Raw genomic sequence first — 22,879 nt, 5'->3', positions numbered from 1 at the left:
AGAGCAGGGTTGGCCACAAGTTGTTTTTTTTTTTTTTGTTTTTTTTTCCATGGAAAAAGCCAGAAGATTCCAAGTCAATGTTTAAAAATTAAAAATTTATATATATAGATATATTTATATATATAAAAAAATTTCATTCTGTTCCCTACTTTTCCAGCTCTCCTCTTACTCTTTGTCATTTGGCAACAGGATCATCCCATGGCAGGAATTCTTCTTTAAGGAGGTGAGTGAGCAAATGTAGTGAAATTACACAGTTCCTCAGCAATTCCCTGGAAAATCTCTCAAATCCAGGGATTCTCCTCCATCCAGCTCCAAAATGAGGACAAGGAACTCACCTACATGGGATAAAATTCCGTGGAGCAGGTTTTATCCCAAAGAAACCTGTTGGAACATCAAATTGTGGCAGCACAGAAACCATCAGCTGGAAAATGGATTCATCCACAAGAAAGCTACATGGGTAATATTTTTATGGCTTGTTAATTATCCCAGGGTAACGAGGGGGGGTCATGGGTCACACTGATTTCATTGCACAGTTCACAGGAGAGAGAAGATTCCAGAAAAACACAGGAATCTCCACGTGGAGCACCCTGGACTGGAGACGCTGTAACAACCCTCCAAAAACAGCCAAAATTCCTCCAAAAAGGAGGAAAACACTGGCTTGGAACACGGATTCTTACTCAAGCATCCTCCAGGATTGTGTTTACAGGGATAACACTTGGAAGAGTTCCTTCCAGTACTGAAAAATTCCAATAGTTTTGTGTTTTATAGAAAAAAAGTCACGGCAGAGAATGAAATAAAAACAGTCAAAAGCCACCTTAAAAAGTGAGGAAGGGCTGTCTGTGATCCAGACAGGAATCCCTTCCCAAAAAAAATCCACTTGGGAGCAGCTCTGGGGCCTTGAGCTTTGTGGCACTCAGGTCCTGAAGCTTCCAGAACAATCCCACATGGAGGAGGTGCCCAAACCACCTGGTCCTCCAAGGCCATCCCTCCTCGGAGCTCTGCTGCCAGAAGGTGGGAAGGGTTCACACAGTTCCTTGAGAAAAAGACTCTGCTGTTTTTTATCCTTTACATGTGGATGTTGTTGAGAGCTTTGTGTTGTTTCCCCTAAGGCTTGTTTTTATTCAGAAAAAGAAGGGAATATGTTCAACTCTGGGAATTCTTCGTTGTTGTAGTTGGGGCCTTGGTCCCCCAACATGGTCAGCATGTCCTGTGAGGATACAAGGAGAGGGTTTAGGATCCAGACTGGAATATCAAGGGAGGTTTAGGTTGGAAATTAGGGGGAAAGGCTGGACTCCATCCCAGAGGCTTTTCCAACCTCAGCAATTCCATGGCTCCACGATCACGTGGGTAATTTAATCATGGGTTTGCTGGAATGGATACTGTGGACTAAACTGGTTCCTTGCCCAAGGGAACACAGGGTCTGCAGGGCAAATTTAAGGAGAGCAGCAAATTGAAGCTATCATCACCAACTGCTGGGAAAGCTAGGGTGAGAGGATTATGAATTCTCAGGAATTATTTTAATTTCATTGGACTGTAGTTTTTTTTTTTTTTTAATTAAATAGAATTAGAGGGGTCAATCCAACCAGAATTTCACACTGATCCTGCAACAGATCAGACACAAAGCCAGTCCTGCCCTCTCCCCTTCCAGCTCCATCAGGTTATCCAGGAGTTTGGGACCTCCCCAGTTGATCTGAACCAGAGGGACAAGCTCTGGCTGCTTCAAGACCAGTGGATCCCACCAGATTGGGAGGTTAAAAAGCCCCATCTTACTGGGAAGACCTCGGGCTGGCTGGGCTGGGGCTGCTGCACGTGCTGCTCCGTGGATGCTGGGCCGTGGTGCTGGCCCTGCCACTGCGGCCACATCCCCACGGCGTCGGCGGCGCGGGGCTGGAACGGGGCCGGGCTCTGGGCGGCCTCTGTGGCTGCTGGGCAGAGAACACAGGCACTGAATCAGCCCTGCTCTGGGAACGGGGCTGCTCCAGGGCTCTGATGGGATTGGGAAGGGCAGGGCTCGGTGTGGTGACAGGGCAGGAATTCCTGCCACAGGAATTCAGGGGTTTGCTATGGGATAGAACAAAGAGACTCCCAGAGGGGTTTGTTTCCTCCCAGTCAGCCTTAAAATGCTGAGATGACCCCAATTATCCCAAGCTGGGAGGGATCCACAAAGACCCCGAGTCCAACTCTATGGTTGAAGGTGATCAACATCAGCTTCAACTCTGCTCCCCACATTCAGACACTCCCAAAATCCACCAAAAAATGACGGAGAGCACATCCCACCACAGCTGGAAGCTCCCAGGGGTGTTTTGCCCCCCAGGCCCCACTCACTGAAGGCTGTGCCACGGCTGGCCAGGGCTGGGTACGGCGCCGTGGTGGGAGACGCCGTCGATCCCGGCGCTGCCATGGAGCTGAAGGAGGACGGCGTGCCCTGGAATGTCCCCATGCCAAAGGAAGGAGGTCGGGTCTTCACTGTCTGAGATGCCACTTGCTGTAAGAGAGGAGAAACAGCAGAGGAAGAGGAGGCACGGCTTCACCCCGACCCTCAGCTCAGGGAGGAGTTGCTGGATTAGCCCCGCAGGAGGAAGCAGCGCCAGAGAGTGGAAGCAGGAGGGTTGCCCGTGCAGAGAAGGGGCTGGAAGGCAGCAGGGAGCCTGCAGCCGAGGGTGTGGGCTGTGCTACCTGGGCTGTGAACACCGGCCGTGTCCCTGGAGCCCAGGTGGTGCCGCTGACCTGAGCTGGGCTGGAGTGCCGGGAAATCTGGGACAGGATCCGGCCGGAGGGCGAGGGCTGCTGCTGCTGGATGATGTTCACTGGAGGCACCATGCTGCTGCTCCTGCAACACAACACGTGCCTCAGGCACTCACAGGAGGAAAAGGCACCAAACCTTTCTGCTCAAGTCATTGGTGAAGGGAAATGAGCCCAATAATTGATGGGAAACTGCCCAATGGTCACCCCTGAGTGTCCCAAGGATGTGGCACCTGGGGACAGGGGTTAGCGGCAAACACAGGGTTAACAGCTTGATGATCCCAGAGGGCCTTTCCAACGTAAATGACTCATGATTCTACACAACTGAGAGGGTTGTGGGCACCCAGAGCCTGGGCATGCCCAAGGCACAGCAGAGGAAACAGGGGCTGGGCAGGTGAAGGCTCACCTGAAGTTCTCAGCGGGCCGTGCAGCAGTGAAGGTGTTGCCCTGGGCAAAGAGGGGAGGGTTGGCTGGCATGGTGCTGGCAGGGATGGTTTTGCTCTCATCTGTGGAGAGAGCACGAGTCATTTTTGGGCTGGGACATCTCAGGAATGGGGAGAGAAGCAGTTGGAAGAGATGTGTCTGTGTGAAGGAAGACTCCTCAGTTCCTCCTTTTGACAATTTTGTTAAATCCTGTTTAATTTGATTTCTTTTCCATTTTCTACTGAACTCTCATGGATTTTCTCTGGAGTCACAGCATCCACTGCAGACTGAGAGCAGGGAGAACTGCTCCACAGGGAACAAGCAGGAAAAATGTGACCAGGGCAGGCAGGAGGAGCCGACCTGAGCTGCTGACCCACCTGTGCTGATGCCAGGGAAGATCTCCCCGAAGCGTGGGTCCCTCTCCTGGCTGAACAGGCTCTCAGCCTTCTCCAGGGGCTTGCTGTGCTCGGGGCCAGCAGCACTCACGGGCTGGACAGGTACCTGGGGAGGGACATGGGGCTGCTCACACCTGGTGGGGGCTGCTCACACCTGATGGAAACTGCTCACACCTGGTGGGGCTGCTCACACCTCATGGAAGCTGCTCACACCTGATGGAAACTGCTCACACCTGATGGGGGCTGCTCACACCTGATGGAAACTGCTCACACCTGGTGGGGCTGCTCACACCTGGTGGAGGCTCCTCACACCTCAGCACAAAGGTGAGCACAGGCCCAGCCACTCCTGGGATTCTGATGTGTTTTTTGGGATAGCAGGGCCCTTTAGGATGCACAGTCACATCCCTGGAAGTGTCCAAGGTCAGCCTGGACAGGGCTTGGGCTGGTGAAGGTGTCCCTGCCCATGGGAGGAGGTGGAAGTGGATGGGTTTTACAGCTCCTTCCAAACCAAATTATTCCATGTTTCATGATTCCACATGATAAATACTGGAATTGAGCAACACCCAACAGACACCTTACCCTAAAACCTCACCTCAACCTGGTGCCACCACCTTTAAACCCCCAGCAAAAGTGTGACTTCAACAGAGCAGGACAATGAACAGGGAGTGCCCAAATCCCTCTGGACTCACCTGTGAGTGCTCATAGCCAGCCAAGCTCTCCCTTGCTGGGCCCACTTCCAGCTCTGCCTGAGGTGGCTGCTGCTGCCTGAAATAGAAAGTGTCTGTGCCAGGGGAACACAAGATAATTCCCAAGGGAACAGCTCTGGGTGGTTACACCAGGGATTTGTCAGCCTGGAGTTCCTGGCTGCAGAGAGGGGAATTTGGGAATGAAGGGTGTGTGAGGAAAGGAGGAAATGGAAAAAGGAGCTGAGCTCCTCCTGACCTTGAGGGCAGTGGGGCTGTGCCCATGTCCAGGGGAAGGCTGACGCTCTGCCCCAGCTGAGGCCTTGGCATGGAGTTTGCCAGGGCAGGCCGGGACTCCTGGCTCGAGTTCCTGCAGTTCAAACACAGAAAAAAGAGATTTAACAGGTCCCAGCTGGTAGCAAAGCTGGGTCCTGTGTGTAGCAGGGCGTGGCTGGCTGGGATAAGATGCAAATCCCATTCGAGTGAAGGGTTTTTGAGTGAATTTCCACCTGGTTTCCTTGAAAGGTGGTGCCATGGAATAGGAGGCTCTCTCCTCCACACTCAGTCCCTGCACACCTCAAACACAACCACACAGACACTGCTGCTCTGCTCTGAACTTCCACAGGGAGTTCTGGGCTCTGGATGTGGGAATGGCTGTGTGTGCAATGAAGAAGTTCAAAGAGAGAGCTCTGACACGGGGCAGGAAATCAGGCTTGCAGCAGATTTCAGCTCTGCAGGGAAGCAGGGCTACTTTGCCTCATGGCAAAAACATCCCGGATTTCCCTTCCCCAGGCAATCCAGCCTTCTGGTTGTCTGCTGGAGCTGCCCAGCCTGCAGCTCCAGATCACACACAGGCACAACTCCTTGGTCCTTGCAAAGGGTGTGGAGCTCTTGGAGCTCCCTCATGGAAAGAGAGAACATCTCTGACCATTCCCAAAGATGGGAAGGCTGTGCCAGGAATCCAAGAGCATTCTAAGGCAGATTTCACTCATTTCAGGCACTGCTGGAGCCACATTTTGGCAGCTTGCTAAGCCACACAAGAAGACAATTCCTGCACTTTGTAGCCCTCCAGTGCCTGGCACATCCCAGCAGAGAATGGGAGCCGGAGGGATTTAGGAACTTCTCCAGGGTTGTGCAAATTGATGGGGAGAGGCTGAGGCTGCCCAGCTCTGGGTTGCTGTGGACTGAGACTCTGCACCACTCACTTGACGTTGGTGTTGGTGCAGATGATGTACTCGATCTCATCCGAGTAGGGGTTCTGGAAGGTGAACGAGCTCGTTCTCATCCACAGCCACTCGCGGCTCTTGGATCGGAAGCGGAACATGACCGACAGCACCTGCCCTTTTAACTTCACCACCTAAAACCAAAATGGAATCACACCAGTAGCACCTGATCAAAGGTGGGGAACAGTAACCTGAGCACCAGTTCCCCCCCAGACCCCTGTGATGGCCCTTTGCCTCAAACCTGGACCACCACATCTCAGCCTTCCCAAACTACATGGCACCATTCCCTTGGGACAGCTTGATTCCTAAAGGATCCAGGAGGGGAATCCAAAATCCCCTTGTTTTTTGCCTTCACTTCTCTTATCTCTCTTGCACTGGTGAGATGTATGGAAAAGCCTCCAAGAAATGAAACACATGCTGTAGCTTCCCATTCCAACGGTTTGGAGCAATGGATATGAGCAGCTGGTTTTTGGAGTCATGAAACCACAGGGGCAGCCTTACCTGCCCTGCCACCAGTCCAAGGCCCTCAGAAATAACAGTAACGACAACAGGGCAAGAAAACCACCTCCACTGCGGGTTCTGGGCCCTAGAGACGAACCAGGGTTTCAGCCAAGTCAAGCAGCCACTTGGGAGCCACATCCCTGGCCCTAAAAGCCAACTGGACCAGCAGCCAGAGCTGGAGTTAAGACTGGATTCAGGAGTTAAGACATCAGATGGTTCTGTTTCATTTTTGCATTCAATGATAGGACTACATCTGCAACTGTTTGCACAGGAGAATTATCTAAGGTTTGTTTTTCTTCTTGGTTTTCCAGTCAATTTTGTTGTTTTGCAAGCACCAAGGCATTCCAGTCTCAGAATGAGCTCCAATCTGAATTCCACCCTGCATGCAAGGGGCAGCTGTGATGCTTTTACCTGTTGAAAACTGTCCCGTAAAAGCTGCTGGTCTTCTGGATGGCAGAAATCCACAATGTCTTTCCCCAAGAGTTCCTATTTTTTAAAGAATTGGGAGAGATGGAGTCAGTTCATCTGGCAGGCAGATTCCATAATTAATCTGTCTTTGGACAGGTAGTTCCTGCTCCTTCCCCCCAAATCCCTGTTACACAACCCAAACACAAGAGGCTGGTGTGCTGTTTTTTTAAAAGAAAAGCACAACAGCTGTTGATTCATGTTTGATCTTTAACTCAATTTGAGGCAAAAATGGCTTTAATTGACATTTGACATAATCCAGAGACACCCAGCCTTGCCATGATCAAAGCACTTGGAAAAATACATGGAAAAGCAACCAGTGGAGAAGAAACACATGTCTGGGTTAAGCCCTGGGCATGGTTCACCAGCTCTGTTGGACAAGCAGAGCTATGATGTAGAAGGAAAAGTAAATTTAAAGAGCATTTTTTTATTATTAAAAAGCTGCTGAAGGTCCTCACCTGGGGCTGGTAACCCACGGTGGCCACGCACCGGTGGTCGATGAAGGTGAAAATTCCTTCGGTGTTGTGTCGGGAGATGAATTCTGTGGGCTGGCAGACATTGCTCATGTCTGTGCAGTTGGGGGAGCTGGTCACCTGCCAGGGACACAGGGACAGTCACCAACCCTGGCTGGCCCTGAGCTGCCAGCCCTGCTCTGGGCTTTGTGGCCATCAGGGAATGTTTTCAGACAGAACAGTTTAAATCTGGGGATTACCAGCACAAGGCAATGTTGGAAAAGGGGAACAGGGCACTCACCTGGAGCCTGCCAATGGCCACCAGGCAGAACTTGCTGCCCTGGCCAGCGTCAGGGTCATCATCAGGCAGGGAAACACCTGCGAGGGAAGGGCCAAAAATTCCAGCAAGGTTAGTACAGGAAAACTTTCAGAGGAATGGATTCAAGACATCTCTCTGCCCTGGTCTGTAACTCAACACTCTTCCCCATGAAGGGATTTTGCAAATTAAAGTGTCCACCCCTCCCTTTTTTCACCAGAAGGAATGAAAATCTCTGAATTTCAGCAAAAGCTGCACATCAGACAGTTCAGTACTATTTTCATCCTCTGCTGCTTCACCTGGAAAAATTAAATCAATCTTAAAATAAAAGTCATAGATGTGTTTGCAAAGCACTTCCTGGCACATTCAGCTCCTGGAATGGCAACTTGAGCCCACGTGCTCCTAAACCCAGCCCACCTGAACTCAAGGTGGATTGTTACCTGCTGGGGGCCAGGCTTTGATGTAGCCCGTGCAGTGCACGACGACGTAGTGAGGTTCTCCATCCTTGGCTGCACCTAAACCATTCCTTGGGGGAGAGAAAGAGGTTGTGCTGCAGTGGGGGAAGGTGAGGCAAGGTGTTCAGCTGTGTTATTTATGTGTTGTATGTATTTATATGTATTTATATGTTATTTATGTGTCACTTACCTGCAGCGATTCCTCATGAAGCTCAGACGATTGACAGCGACCGGATCCACAGAGCTGTTGCCACACCTGCACCAGGGTTAGAAAGGATTTCATCTTTCTTCATCAACATGGAAATAATCTGGACATCTTGAACAAGAAGAATTTCCATCCCACAGACCCCTCATTCCGCAGAACTCAAGGGGGGCTGAAACTAATTGGATCTTCTACAACAACAGGGCAAACAAACATTTCGAGAATTTGACTGTAAGGAAAGCTCAGCCATGTTCTGTCATGTCTACATCAAAATGAGCCCCAAAAAAAGCTGAAATAAAAACTTTTTATTCCACCCCAGGATTCTGAGTGAGCTGAATGAGCTGGGTCTGACCCTGCGGTGTTTTTGGAAGCCACCTCTCAGTGACACCAAGAGCCCTCTCACCACCACAGCAGGGAAAGCTCCCTGGCATGGAGGGACCAGGTTTAGGGAGCAAGTCTGGCTTTATGCTCAGAGATTTCCCCAGGCAATTCCTTCCTACCTCATCCTGCAGATGAAAGATCTCCTGGAGCCCATGCACATCCTCATGGACTGCTGCCCTTCCTTCTTCACAGTCCCTGTCTTCAAATCGAGGATACGACCTAAAAAAAGGGAAGCACAAGGAGATGCTGCTGCACTGGGAGCCCTTCCAGCAAGGCAGGTGTGGTGCCAGGTGATGCAGTGGGAACTGGCAGGACACGAGTGTCACTGGTGGTACCTTTAGATGCACTCTCGGGGGGGGCTGCAGCATCCTTGGTAGAAAGGCACCAGGGCTTGGTTCCCTCTACAAAGGGAAGGATTTAATCCAAGTCCTCTGCAGGCTGTGCCAACCTGCCAGCCCCTCACGTGCCAGCCCTGCTCGCTGTACCTGTGAGGGCGTTCTCAGAGGTGGAGAGCTGCTCCCTGAGCTTGCCCACGTCGTCGGGGTGCACCTGCTCGTACAGGGTGCTGCCGAACCACTCGGACTGCGGCTGGTTCAGCACCGGCGTCACCGAGTCCGACACGTACACCACGCGCCCCGTCTCGCACGACACGATGAACAGGAAGCCGTCAGCTGCCTCCAGGATCAGGTGTTTGAGCTCCTGCAGGCACACAGACATCTCCCAACTCAGCCCTGTCACCCTGGTTTTTTAATTTTTCTAAGCTTTCTAATGTTTATGTTCTTATAACGAACATTGTCGCACGTTTTATGTATGTAACCGATTGTTTCGCGTTCTTTTATAGAAGAAGAGAAATTTGATAAACTGTTAAGTTTGTCCAGTGTCATTGGACAATACACTATCACTTTTAAAAATCTATAAATGTTAAAATCAGAAATTAAAAATATTCTTTTTACCTTAAGAAAGCTGCATGTGTGCATTGTGTCATTTCATATCCTATAATAACACACCCCATGTCTGGACATTTTTCACCCACCCATTGTTTAATTTTCCCCTCTGATTGCTGCAATTGTCACAAAGCAGCTTCAGGCCAAGATCAGAAGGCTTAAGGGAAACTTCAGAGTGACCTTCCAGGATCTTAAGGGGGCTTAATAAAAAGAGGAAAAGGGATTTTTTTAGATGGGCAGAGACTTGGTCGGTGATAGAGACTGACACCTCTCAACTCCACAGCCAAAACCATCCTGGGTTTCGGCTTTTTCCCCCAATCCATCATTTAATTTTCCCCTCTGATTGCTGCAATTCCCACAAAGATTAGAAGCTTTCAGGAACACCTCACTGTGACCTTCCAGGACCTTAATGGGGCTTCATAAAAAGATGACAAGGGACTTTTTGTATGCGCAGAGACGCGGTCAGTGATAGAGGCTGACACCTCTCAACTCCACAGCCAAAACACACCCTGGGTTTGAGCTGCAATTCCCACAAAGCAGCATCAGGCCAAGACCAGAAGGCTTCAGGGAAACCTCAGAGTGACCTTCCAGGACCTTAAGGCCACTTAATAAAAAGAGGGAGTACCAAGATCAGAAGGCTTCAGGGACACCTCACTGTGACCTTCCAGGACCTTAATGGGGCTTCATAAAAAGATGACAAGGGACTTTTTGTATGCACAGAGACGCAGTCAGTGATAGAGGTTGACACCTCTCAACTCCACAGCCAAAACACACCCTGGCTTTGGGCTTTTCCCCCCACCCATTGTTTAATTTCCCCCTCTGATTGCTGCAATTCCCACAAAGCAGCATCAGGCCAAGATCAGAAGGACCTTTGAGGACCTTAAGGCCACTTAATAAAAAGAGGGAGTACCAAGATCAGAAGGCTTCAGGGACACCTCACTATGACCTTCCAGGATCTTAAGGGGGCTTAATAAAAAGAGGAAAAGGGATTTTTTTATATGGGCAGAGACCTGGTCGGTGATAGAGGCTGACACCTCTCAACTCCACAGCCAAAACACACCCTGGGTTTGAGCTGCAATTCCCACAAAGCAGCATCAGGCCAAGATCAGAAGGACTTTCCAGGACCTTAAGGCCACTTAATAAAAAGAGGAAGAGGGACTTCAAGATCAGAAGGCTTCAGGGACACCTTACTATGACCTTACAGGATCTTAATGGGGCTTCATAAAAAGATGAAAAGAGACTTTTTGTATGGGCAGAGACCTGGTCAGTGAGAAAGGCTGACACCTCTCAACTCCACAGCCAAAATACACCCTGGGTTTGGGCTGCAATTCCCACAAAGCAGCATCAGGCCAAGATCAGAAGGACCTTCGAAGACCTTAGGGGGACTCAATAAAATGAGGAAAAGAGATTTTTAGCATGGGCAGAGACCTGGTCGGTGAGGAAGGAGGGTTTGTAGGTGCCGTCGGTGGAGGTGTTGCCGGTGCCACGCAGGGATTTCATGTGGGACACGGCCATGCGCAGGATGGTCAGCTTGTCCGGCTTGCGGGCCAGGGCGCTGCACGTGGGCACCATGTCGGACAGCTCCGTGATGTAGGCTGTCATCTTGTTCCTCCTCCTGCGCTCGATCTCGCTGTGGTTCTCCCTGCCAGAGGTGCAGGAGGAGAAAAGGAGAGAGGTGAAGCTGCCAGGGGTGGGAGGTTTGTGTGACACACGCACACACACGGACGCCGTCGGGATTAGGATCAAGCCTCACATGCTGGGCGTGCACAGGGAATGCGCAGACAGGGCAGGGAGGAGAGGCTACACCTGGACCTTCCTCGGAGTCACAGCAGCTCCCTGGAGCCTCAGGACAGTGAGCACCCGGCCTGACCTTCCCCACCCACCACACAACGCTGCAAAGGAGCTGCTGCCAAAGCAGGGTCACCTCAACACTGTCCGTGTGAGGGTGGGTGAGATCCCCTGCACCATCACACCCACCAGGTCTGCAGCTAAAATCTGGGCACTGCTCTTCTGGCCAAGCTGGGCAGGTGGGAGGTGTGGGAAGGAGCTCTGAGCTCCTTCCAGCCCCAGCCACGCCAGGATTCTGAGTGAGCTGAACGAGCTGGGTCTGACCTTGCAGTGTTTTGGGAAGCTGGGTCTGACCTTGCAGCGTTTTGGGAAGCTGGGTCTGACCTTGCAGTGTTTTGGAAGCTGGGTCTGACCTTGCAGTGTTTTGGAAGCTGGGTCTGACCTTGCAGTGTTTTGGAAGCTGGGTCTGACCTTGCAGCATTTTGGGAAGCTGGGTCTGACCTTGCAGTGTTTTGGGAAGCTGGGTCTGACCTTGCAGTGTTTTGGGAAGCTGGGTCTGACCTTGCAGTGTTTTGGAAGCTGGGTCTGACCTTGCAGTGTTTTGGGAAGCTGGGTCTGACCTTGCAGTGTTTTGGGAAGCTGGGTCTGACCTTGCAGTGTTTTGGGAAGCTGGGTCTGACCTTGCAGTGTTTGGGAAGCTGGGTCTGACCTTGCAGTGTTTTGGGAAGCTGGGTCTGACCTTGCAGTGTTTTGGAAGCTGGGTCTGACCTTGCAGTGTTTTGGGAAGCTGGGTCTGACCTTGCAGTGTTTTGGAAGCTGGGTCTGACCTTGCAGTGTTTTGGGAAGCTGGGTCTGACCTTGCAGTGTTTTGGGAAGCTGGGTCTGACCTTGCAGTGTTTTGGGAAGCTGGGTCTGACCTTGCAGTGTTTTTGGAAGCTGGGTCTGACCTTGCAGTGTTTTGGAAGCCACCTCTGGGTGACACCAAGAGCCCTCTCACCACCACAGCTCCCAAGCAGGTTACACCTCATTTCTGCACACATCATCAAGGCCAGCCAAGCTGGGCAGACCAGGAGCAGGCAACACCTGCAGGGTGGCACTGAGACCATTGCTGCCACCTAAAGAGGCTCTTGGCACCCCTTTGGCTCCCATCAGACCAGAACTTGGCTCTTTTATCCAGGATTTATAATTTAACTGGGATCCTAAGGTGGGTTTTCCAAAACAGAGCTTAAAAGCCAGGTTTCCTCTACAGAAGGATGGATCCTGTGTGGGAAGTGAAATGAGATGGAAGTGCTGGAAGGAGCAAGGAAAGGCAGGTGAATAAACAGGATAAATACAAAAATGGAGCATTTATCACCATGAGGTTTGTGCAGACATTCAGTGACCTCACCTTTGAGTCAGTCTCTAAACTCACAAGCTCAGGTGTGAAAAACAAAGATCCTTCAACTACAGAAGCAACCAAACATTTCCATTTCACTCTGCCATGAGAAATGGATGGGAGAACTGGGATTGTCCATGCTGGGGACACCTCTGTGCCTTCCTGACCTCCTCAAACATTCCAGCACAGCTCAGTGCAGTCAGCACTGGGGGGTCAGGTTTTGGTTTAAAAACAAAACTGCCCAAAACTGGGTTAAGTATGTAAGGTGGAAAATGAAGGGCACAGGTGTCCTCAGGGCTCATTCCTGGTGACTGTTCTGGTGGTTTCAGGCACAGCCTCTCATTAATTACTAATAGAAACTCATTAATTACTAATACAAACTAATAGAAAATTACTAATAGATACTCAAGGAAAAATTAAATCCTGTTTGCAGTGACACCACCTTTTCTGGAAGGAAAACACCTGAGCTAACACAGCTTTTCCTGCCTGGTCTGAGAGTCCAACAGCATTCCTAGAACACAAAACCATCCCAACTTGGGACCCAGGACAAGAGGAACTGAATGTAGCAAAGGTTAGCAAAGCTACAGGTGAAAGCAAATAAATAAATTTGGTAAAGAAATCCTTTCATGTATTCCCTAAAAAGGTTGTGCCTTTCCTCAATGCCTTCCCCCTCCTAATCCCAATTCCACAGCCATTTCCAGGAGTTTGTTAAATCCTCTGCAGCAGATGAGGGAAGGAAAGTGGAAAATAAAAAAGAGAGAAAGGATGCCTAGAGAAACATTAAGGAAAGGAAAAACTCTGCTTGTCCATGCTTGAAATCTCCATTCTCCTACCTGGCAAGTCTCTCCTTATCCGCTGAACTCTGCTCATCATCAGACCTAAAAATAAAATTAGCCAGCTAAGCTAAAAATGGAAAAAAAGTTGAAAGAAATGGAAAAAAAAAATGGAAAGATGGACTAGGAAACCCAGCCTAGGGACAGGTCTGTTTTGCAGAGGAGCAATTCCATAAAATAAAGCAGTCATTAGTTTGCAACATTCTGCTTTCAATTGGTGCCTGATGTGTTGGAGTTTCAAAACATTTTCTGAGGCTGTGACCTAGTTCTGATTTGCTTATTTCTAATATTAGAAGGATTCTGATATTTCTAACAGATTTTTGATTTGCTTGACTTCAGAAGGACTCAAACCATTTAAAAAGCTGGAGAATCCCAGCTTGGAATTCCCTGTAGCCCTTTGGGAGGTAACAGCAGGACTGCCCCAAATCCTGAGGGCATTTTTGGGCCCCTCCTGGGAAATGAGACATTCATGAGCTGGAACATGTCCAGAGAAGGGAATGGAGCTTAAAATAGCTGTAAAAATCCCATGGGCTCAGTCCCAACACTCAGGGATAGTCAGACACCAACAATTGATAAAAGTATTCCCTGCAATCTCCAGAAAACCCTCAATTTGTAGAATTTCTGTGTAATTCCCTCCAAAACACACAAATCCCAGTTTGTGCCAGGAAATCCTGTTCAAGGAAAACTTGTACTAAGCAGGAAACTTGAAATCTCTGCAAGTTTCTTGAGCAGGAGAAAAGAATGAGAGTCCAAGGGCAGAGCTGAAAGGAATGGTGAAAAAGAGGAATGTCATTGTCACACTCAATGAACTGGTCCAAAAACCATCAAGGATTATTGTGGGTCCCTTCAAAGAGAGATGGTTGTGAGAAGGGAGCTGCAGGATCCTTCTCATATTAAGTTTTTTTGGCACAAAGAAAGCTTTTAAATCATCAAATTCTTACCTGGCAAATCTCTCTTTATCGTTTGGCATCGGGTCATCATCACATCTAGGAGAAGGGGGAGAGGTTAAAGTGTTTGCACTTCCTTCTTTCCCCAAAAAACCACAGAAAACAAGGTTTAAAATCTGCCACAAAAATCCCTGGGGTTAAAAACGGTCAATTTATTGTGGGCAGTGCAGGATAATTCACTGATCACCCCAAACTGCACTTGGAAGATAAAGGTAACCCAAATCAGGATCTCCATCCAGGGGTTTCTCTTGGAAAATCCCCATTCATCATCCTGAAACCATCCTGAAAGCACAGGAATGCAGGGGATTCTGGAATTGGAGTTATTTGGAGTTTTTATTGCAGTTAACTCCAGCTTCAGTGGAGTTATTCAATCCCAAACCACACAGTGAGGCTACAAATAAATGACACAAGATATCCCAACTCTTCTGGGCTCCATATGGATTATGAGGAAATCCTCAAAGTCCTGCCAGCTCCTCAGAGATAAGGATGTCTCTGCAACTGCAGCATCCTTACAGCAGATGAGGATTAATTAATGTCAAAAGCCACAGAGATGGAGGAATATTGCTGGATATTGAGGAACTGGAGCAATTCCCACTCCTTCCAGAGAGGAAAAGCCAAAGAACAGAAAGATCTTGCTCCAGGGAAAACACACAGACACAGCTACAGGACAGAAATTCTGGATGCCATGTTCTCCCTCACCTGAGGAATTTGCTGTTCCCTTCTCCATCATCATCAAAATCGAGCCTGAAAAACAGAAAAAAACATAACTGCTAACCAAGTGGTTCCTCCTTTAAATTACTTTTCTGTCTGTCCCCATGGATGAGTCCTGAAAGGAAAAATGAAGTAATCCCAATGCAATTTAGTGATTTTCATGTGAAACAACCAACAAAGTTTGGAAAGGGGTTTCTTTTAGGAACAGAGCAAAGAAAAACAGTTCCAAAGGAAGAAAACCCACTTGGGAGCATCCACTGAATCCCAACCTTCTGCTCCAAAAGCCTGGATCTCCAAGGAGAATCAGGGACCTACAGATGGAGCATTCCCAGTTTAAAAGCCTGGATTGGGTGCATTTAAAATTAAAACAAAAAAAAGTGAAGGGTAAAATCTTCCTGGAGTTAAAGTTCAGTTTGTGTTCAGCAGTGTTTAGGGACAAAATCCCATTTCTGACCAGTTCATGTGGAAGGACAGAAGAGTTTTCACCTTTTGGGATGGAAAACTGAGGATGCAGCACGGGAGGAGCTGCAGGGGAGTGGGAGCAGCAGCAAATGGGGCTGGAGGAAAGAGTTTGAGGGACTGGGAGGGGAGACAGATTTCAGTTCGCTCCAAAATTACGAGGCGATTTCTCGTGCCAGAAATCTGGGAACAAGCACTCAACTCCCTTTGAATTTGAATTTGCAAAGGCATTTTTAGCAAACAAAAAGCCTCCCATAAGCACATTGTGGCTTCCCCCCACCCCTCCCAGGGACAGCACAGCTGCAAAGGTTGGAATAAAACTCCAAAATTCAGATTCTCTGCTCCCCCAGGCCTTGCTCTCAATCCTTGGTGTGCATTTATTTGTTTTTTCTATGAGGTGCAAAGTTTTTAGTCCCCTCTGAATATGTCACTTTGAGGAGTGAGGACACCATACTTACTGTTCTTTAAGTGTGGTAAAAGTAACAAAATAATATCTGTAGATACGGATTTTTCAGGCTACTGAAAGAAGGGAGACACTTATGTATGATAAATTGATAATTGATAATTTATACATATATAAATTTATAATTGATAAAAATTTCTTGCTGTAAATGATACCAAACTTCACAAGTGCAATGCACAGTAAGTGCACATCGAGGTGGACAGAGAGTTAGAATAAATGAAAATTTAAGTATAACCAAGGATGAAAATTTAAGTATAACCAAGCTCACACAATTCAGCAGTTAAAGAGAAATGCAGATTTAACCTATAATTACATGACAGAATTGTGATGTACGTTATAAAGTGAAATGTTTGCACAGAAATATAGAAATGGTAGCTGACCACAAAGGGACAGCACTGGACAGAGCCCACCTGAAGGAAGCAGGAAACTCCTCAGAAGCAGCCACAGCTCTTTCTGGAGAACAAAACTCCCTCCAAAAGCCCCTTTCCCCCAGGCCTCACTCACCCAGGCCGCCTCTTGCTGGGTCTCTGAGCTGCTCCAGCCTGGGCTCCCGAGCCCGAGTTCCCGGAGCCGACGGCTGCGCCCAGCGAGGAAACGTCGGATGCCATCTCTAAACAGGAGCGGGGAAAAAAATCAGAAAAATCAACAAGTTTTACTTGCAAACCCCTCTGGTTCAGTGCAACACTCCCCAGTTAGGAGCTGTGTGTCAGCATCTGCTTGGGGCTGGGTTGGGGCAATGGCCTTTCATCTGCAGAGCTCAGGCTGCCAAAATCGAAGATGTGGTTTGGGAGTTTTGGGGAGAGGAGGAGCCTGCTGGGAGCAGGGGAGGGGCTGAGGCTGCACCATGAGGGAGGGAGGAGGAGCAGAGGTGTTTGTATAGAATATTCTGTTTGTATAGAATATGAAATAGCTCGTAATTAGAATATTAAATAGGCCATAATTACAATGTACATTTAAAAAATAATATAATATAGTGTAATATAATGTAATGTAATATAATACAATATAATAATGTAATTCAATATAATATAAATATGTGTAATATATAATATTATACAATATATAATAGTATGTAGAATATTATAATATAATATAATATAATATAATATAATATAATATAATATAATATAATATAATATAATATAATATAATATAATATAATATATAACATGTTACTAGTTATATTATTAAATTCTATATAATATAACTAATAAGATATAAAATACAGAATATATAGTGCATAATATATAATATATAACGTTAACATATAACACATAATATATTTCTAAAGCTAGGAGCCATTTGGTGAAGAATCAAGCTACCAGCATTAATGTTTCTTCATATTCTCTGCCACCAGTACAGACCAGTGGCACCAGTACTGACCTGTGCTGTGCCATGGTTTATTTACAGCTAAAAGTGGAGCTGTACAATCACCTCAGTGGTGTGCCTGGACCTCCCAGCAAACACACTCCCAAATTTCTGATATTTCTGCCAAAATTAAATCTATTTTACCACCATATTTTGCCAAAATAACCTTCCCAGCCTCTGTGCCTGCCTGCTTTGTTTCCCTCCAAGCAGCTGATGTTGCTGAGGAATTTTTTCCTTGCAGATCCATAGGATTTCCCAGGGGTGACTACAGTATGGAACAAGCATCCAGCTCGAGCCTTGGCAGCTGAAGGAGCCAAAAACAACAATCCCAACCAAGAGCAGCAACAAAACACCAGGATCCTCTCTGCTGTTCTAAAATACATCTGGAGAACAACAAACCAGAGGTGGAAACCCTTCCCCAGCTCCTTTCTGCTCCACTTGGGATCGCTCAGATGCTGCTGGGAAGTCCCAAGGTGACATCCAAGGATTTTGTTGAACAAAATGAAGTTTTAAGTGAGGATAAAGCAGGCCAGGAGGGTTCCTCATTTTCCCCAGCCCTATGTGAACATGGTGGGAACAGAAATGAAGTTTCTGGAGCACAGAGAATCCCTTTCCTGAGGGGAAGGAGTTTCCACTCGGGGCAGGGGAAGGAAGTGACACTGAGCTGTTCCCCGGGCCCAGCTCAGCACAGGGACACACAGAAAATTGATTTTCAAACCTTTGAGATCTCCCAGGAGCCCAACATGAGGAACATTTCCCTCTCCTGGGTTAGATGGAATACCAGGACAGACCCTGAGGTTGGGCACCAGGAGCTGGCACCACTTTGGAGTGGGCACAGCCCCCCAAAAACCAGGCAGGGAGAGCAGAGGGAGGGAAATCACAGGGAGATATTAGAAGAATAAATTCCAAAGAATTCTCACAAATAATAAGAGGGAAGAGCTCTGGCTTTATCACCCTTTGAGATTTCCAGGAAACACACAAAGATTCCTTCCCAATTTCTGTCTTCTCCCCATCCCAAACACTGAGGTGAATTCCTGAGCCCATCATGCATCCCATGAGGGAACATTTCCCTCTCCTGGTTTAGATGGAATACCAGGACAAACCCTGAGGTTGGGCACAGAAGCTGGCACTGCTTTAGAGTGGGCACAGCCCCCCAAAAACCAGGACAGGGAGAGCAGAGGGAGGGAAATCACAGGGAGATATTAGAAGAATAAATTCTGAAGAAATCTCACAAATAATAAGAGGGAAGAGCTCTGGCTTTATCACCCTTTGGGATTTCCAGGAAGCACACAAAGATTCCTTCCCAATTTCTGTCTTCTCCCCATCCCAAACACTGAGGTGAATTCCTGAGCCCAACATGCATCCCATGAGGGAACATTTCCCTCTCCTGGTTTGGATGGAATACCAGGACAGACCCTGAGGTTGGGCACCAGGAGCTGGCACTGCTTTAGAGTGGGCACAGCCCCCCAAAAACCAGGGCAGGGACAGCATAAACATGGAGATTATTACAAGAATAAATTCTGAAGAATTTTCACAAATAATAAGAGGGAAGAGCTCTGGCTTTATCACTCTTTGGGATTTCCACAAAACACACAAAGATTCCTTCCCAATTTCTGTCTTCTCCCCATCCCAAACACTGAGGTGAATTCCTGAGCCCAACACAGATCCCATGAGGAACATTTCCCTCTCCTGGTTTAGATGGAATACCAGGACAGACCCTGAGGTTGGGCATCAGAAGCTGGCACTGCTTCAGAGTGGGCACAGCTCCCAAAAACCAGGGCAGGGAGAGCAGAGGGAGGGAAATCACATGGAGATATTAGAAGAATAAATTCCAAAGAATTCTCACAAATAATGAGAAGGGAAGACCTCTGGCTTTATCACCCTTTGGGATTTCCAGGAAACAGACAAAAATTCCTTCCCAATTTCTGTCTTCTCCCCATCCCAAACACTGAGGTGAATTCCTGGAGGAGTTTTCAGTCCCTGGGAGGAGGATGGAGCAAGGATTTGCTCCAAAGGAACAACAAAATGAGAGGAAACAGCCCCAGGTTGTACCAGGGCAATTTTAGGATGGGTTTGAGGGAAAATTCCTTCTCAGAAAAGGCTGCTCTGCAGTCACCATGCCTGGAGGTGTCCAGTGAAGAAATCCCAGGTGTTTTTCCAAAATCCTGCCTGGGTCTGTGTCCCAGCCCTTCCCAGAACCAATCCCTGCCTCCCCACACCATGTGCTGGAGCTAATTAAGGCCAGAAGGGAGCAAATGTAAATCCCAACCCCCACCAGTGCTCCAGGCTCCCAGCCCAGCTCTCCTGGGAAAGGCTCTGCTGCAACCACTGGCATCCCAACAGGCAAAAAAGGCTCCAAAATAAAATTACTGCAAATATTCCCAGCTGTGATTTATGCTGCAGCTTTCATGTGTGTTTTTATTGTAAAAAATCTGGTGCTTTTTGCTGCAGAAGCTTCAGCAGGGGGTTAATTGCCAGGCTCACGTTTGGATATCAAATCTCACAAGTTTTGCTTTAAATTCACCCATTTGTGATCTCCTCAGATAAAGCAGCCTTAAAAGTACTCTGCATTTCACTCACAACTAGAAGGCTTTGGTATTTCTGCTTTTATGGTTTTTTATTTACAAAGCATCTCAGTTTCTGTGTCTGGGGTACATTAAATTGGTTTTTTTTGAAGCAGGAGGTTTTTAGCTTGTTTGAGTTCCCCATGAAACGCCAGCTCAGCACTTTCATCCCCATGGGAACTTTCTCCAAGAAGAAATATAGAAATTAAGAAAAGAATGTTTCTTCCATAGCTAAGGGGTGAAATGAAGCCATTCTGGGTATTTTGGGGCATTATCCAGCATTCACTGGAGCCCTGAAATCTGTTTTTTAACACTTTAATGAAAAGAAGACCCACGTTATTTGTGAGAATTCTTCAGAATTTAATCTCCTAATAATCTCAATGTTTACTGCTTGTGTACTTCCCTCCCTCTGTGTAAAAGTTGGTCACTCTGCCCATGATTACAAATATTAAACACAGATGTCGAAAATTCTTTCTCATTTCTTTCAGAATTTAAACCTTTCTTGTGCAAAAAACCACAGAACCCTGAAGGCTCCACTTCCACAAATGCTTGGACACTCACAAGTATCTTACTGGATGAGTCCCCAGTGGGTTTTTTCACCATTAAAAGCCACAAAACCTTCCTGAAAAGTTAAAATAAAACCCCAGAATCCTTCAGCAGTGTCACTGAACACCCCTGGATAAACCTGAGTGTGTCTCAAGCCACAAAAAACAAGCTAAGACTAAAAAAATCCCAAAACACAAACAAAGCTCAGATTCTGATCTCAGCCACCACGCTGTAAATCCATCACGACTTCACAGACGCTGGTTAATCTGGATACTCAGTTCAGAGTTTAGGCAGAAAATTGATAAAATCAGATCTTTTTCTGGCAAGAATCAGGGAGCAGCAGCTCGCAGCTTCCTGTGCACAGGGAGCTGAGGGCTCTGGGGAGCAGCGTGAGGAACCGGAGCTGAGGGAACATCGCGCTCCAGGCCCTCCCCTGCTTCACAGAGCTCCCACAAACATTTGTGCAAAACCTTCAAACCGGGCCAGCACTTTGTGCTGGGAGTTAAGAAAAACCTCAGCGAAACAGGGATGAAAAAGGGGCAGAAGCCACCAAGGAAAACAAATCCAAAGGAGTGAGGATGGAAACCCAGTGCAAAGACCCCAAATCCACCTCGAGGGTCCCTCGTACCACCGGCTCTGCGGGGACCCCCGGCCCCAAACACCCCAAATCCAGATAAACACAGCCCTGAGCCCTCCAGGGTGCCCCATCCCACTGTGCCATTTCCCCCTCAGCCCTTCAGGAGCCTCCTCACGCCCCTGTCAGCCCCTCCAGGGCCCCTTCAGCGCCCTCAGAGCCCCTCACGACAACCTCCGCCCCTGAGGGTCGCTCTCAGCTCTGGTGGGCCCGGGAGAGCCTTTGGGTCCTCTCAGACCCCCCTGATGCTCCCCCTCAGCCCCCCATGCCCTCCCTGGGGCTCTCAGCCCGCTCCCCAGCCCCGCTCGTGCCGCCGCGGCCGGGCTCACCCGCGCTGGCGGCGGTGGCGGCCATGGCGGGGGTCCCGAGCCACCCCCTCCTCGCTCCGCTCCGCTGATCCAAGATGGCGGCGCAGGAAAACCTCCGCCAGCCCCACAGCCCCGCCGACGCGGGGGCGGGGCCAGAGTCATGCCGGCTTTCTATTGGTTCAACCGGGGGGCGGAGGGAGGGACAGGGGGAGAAGCAGGGTTGCTATTGGTCCAGACGGAGAGCTGGGGGCGGGGACAAGTGGAGGGCACGGCTGGAGGCGGAGCCAATTTGCCAAGGTCCCGCCTCCAGCGAGAAGGAGGCGGAGCTTTACGAGGGGGCGTGGCCACAGTGGTTGGTTTTGATGACGTCACGTAACATTGGGATTGGGATTCTAATTAAGATTAAAATTAAAATTAAAATTAAAATTAAAATTAGGATTGAGGCTGGGGCGAGGTTGGGGTTCTAAACCCCAGGGAATGAAGATGCGGATCCAGACTGCACATGTAATTTAGGTTGGAACTGGGATTGGGATTGGAACGGGTTTTTTTTTGTCAGAACTAAGATTTGGGGCCACCAACAGGACCCCACAAGTCATCCTTTGCTAAAAAATCTCTGCAAAACCCCCACAGCCCAGCTCTTGGGGTGTCAAAGTTATGCTGTCTTCCCAAAGTGATTGTTTTTTTCTCTCAGAGGGGGAAAACAAAGAAACTTGAAGGAGATTTTTGGTATATTTTAGGTGTTCTGGGGTTATCATTAGGCTGTCTTGCAAAATCCAAACGGGCAGCTCAGTTCAATGGATTTTCCAAGAGTTTTTCTCAGTCCATTCCAATAGAAGCAAAAAACTACCTTGAAATCCTCTCACTGGCAAAGCTTTTAGATTTTGGGGATAAAATCCTCCTAAATGCTTCCTAAACCACCCCAAGTCACCAAGAAGACTCATGAAAGGACCTAGAGACTTCTCCTGATGGGAGAAGGGGGTGTGGGGTGGGAATTTGATCCCCAGGCTTCTGTCTGAAAAGTGATGCCGGCGCATTCCTGCAGAATTCATGAAGGCCTGGAGCCAGCAGGGCCGAGACTAAGACCCTGAGCCGGCCACAGGGAGGTAAGGAAGGAGCAGAGGGGACTCAAGGCCATCTTTTCCCCTTTTTTTGGGGTGTTTTAGACCCCTCAGCCCCATGAATCCACCCCTGTTCTGGTCCCTTAGGGATGTCATTGGGTGTTGAGTGCTGGGGGACACGTGCTGGAGCATCCCTGGAGCCAGGAGGGGACACCTGAGCGTCCCTGGAGCCAGGAAGGGACACCTGAGGGTCCCTGGAGCTGGGAAAGAGACACCTGAGTGGTCCCTGGAGCCAGGAAGAGACACAGCTGAGGGTCCCTGGAGCTGTGACAGACACACCTGAGGGTCCCTGCATGGAGACCCCCACGGCGCTGCCCACCATGGACGTGGACAAAGCCGTGGCCACAGCCTTCGTGGTGCTGCTGGGGCTCTTCCTGCTGGCCATGACCGTGCGCTGTGCCCGCCTCGTGGTGGATCCCTACAGCGCCATCCCCACCTCCACCTGGGAGGAGGAACCCATCAACTGACCCCAAAATATCCCCCCCTGGGACCCCCAAACTCTGCAGGGTGCTCCAACGAGCCCCAGCTCCAGGAGAAGCACTCAGGCTCCCATTAACTCAGAGCTGCCTGTAGCTCCAGCACC

The 22,879-nt window shown here is 48.7% G+C and overlaps 2 protein-coding genes across 9 annotated transcripts; one reads left to right on the top strand and one right to left on the bottom strand.

The window, feature by feature from the left end:
* Positions 1–74: 74 nt before the first annotated feature.
* On the bottom strand, positions 75–21,314 carry ARNT (aryl hydrocarbon receptor nuclear translocator). 8 transcript variants are annotated; one of them, XM_074529132.1, is made up of 23 exons: positions 21,200–21,314; positions 16,263–16,368; positions 14,825–14,869; positions 14,120–14,164; positions 13,179–13,223; positions 10,611–10,824; positions 8,724–8,937; positions 8,574–8,639; positions 8,358–8,457; positions 7,846–7,911; positions 7,641–7,726; positions 7,186–7,262; positions 6,891–7,025; positions 6,379–6,453; positions 5,449–5,600; positions 4,503–4,613; positions 4,250–4,325; positions 3,543–3,666; positions 3,149–3,248; positions 2,677–2,830; positions 2,326–2,485; positions 1,771–1,925; positions 75–1,207 (listed from the first exon to the last, which is right to left on the bottom strand). In XM_074529132.1, the coding sequence occupies exons 1-23, from the start codon at positions 21,222–21,224 to the stop codon at positions 1,118–1,120; spliced, it is 2,421 nt and encodes an 806-aa protein (XP_074385233.1). In that variant the 5' UTR covers positions 21,225–21,314; the 3' UTR covers positions 75–1,117. The 8 variants fall into 8 exon arrangements, with proteins under 8 accessions (XP_074385233.1, XP_074385234.1, XP_074385236.1 ...); XM_074529133.1 differs by having other exon boundaries at positions 1,771–1,922; XM_074529135.1 differs by having other exon boundaries at positions 2,728–2,830.
* Positions 21,315–22,589: 1,275 nt separating this feature from the next.
* Positions 22,590–22,763, top strand: CTXND2 (cortexin domain containing 2). Its single transcript, XM_026799175.2, has one exon. It carries the CDS (start codon positions 22,590–22,592, stop codon positions 22,761–22,763), a length of 174 nt encoding a protein of 57 aa, XP_026654976.2.
* The last annotated feature ends 116 nt before the right edge of the window (positions 22,764–22,879 follow it).

This window comes from Zonotrichia albicollis, chromosome 30 (genome assembly GCF_047830755.1).
Source record: "Zonotrichia albicollis isolate bZonAlb1 chromosome 30, bZonAlb1.hap1, whole genome shotgun sequence".
Taxonomy (NCBI): Eukaryota; Metazoa; Chordata; class Aves; order Passeriformes; family Passerellidae; genus Zonotrichia; species Zonotrichia albicollis.
This window is presented reverse-complemented; position numbering and strand designations above follow the sequence as displayed.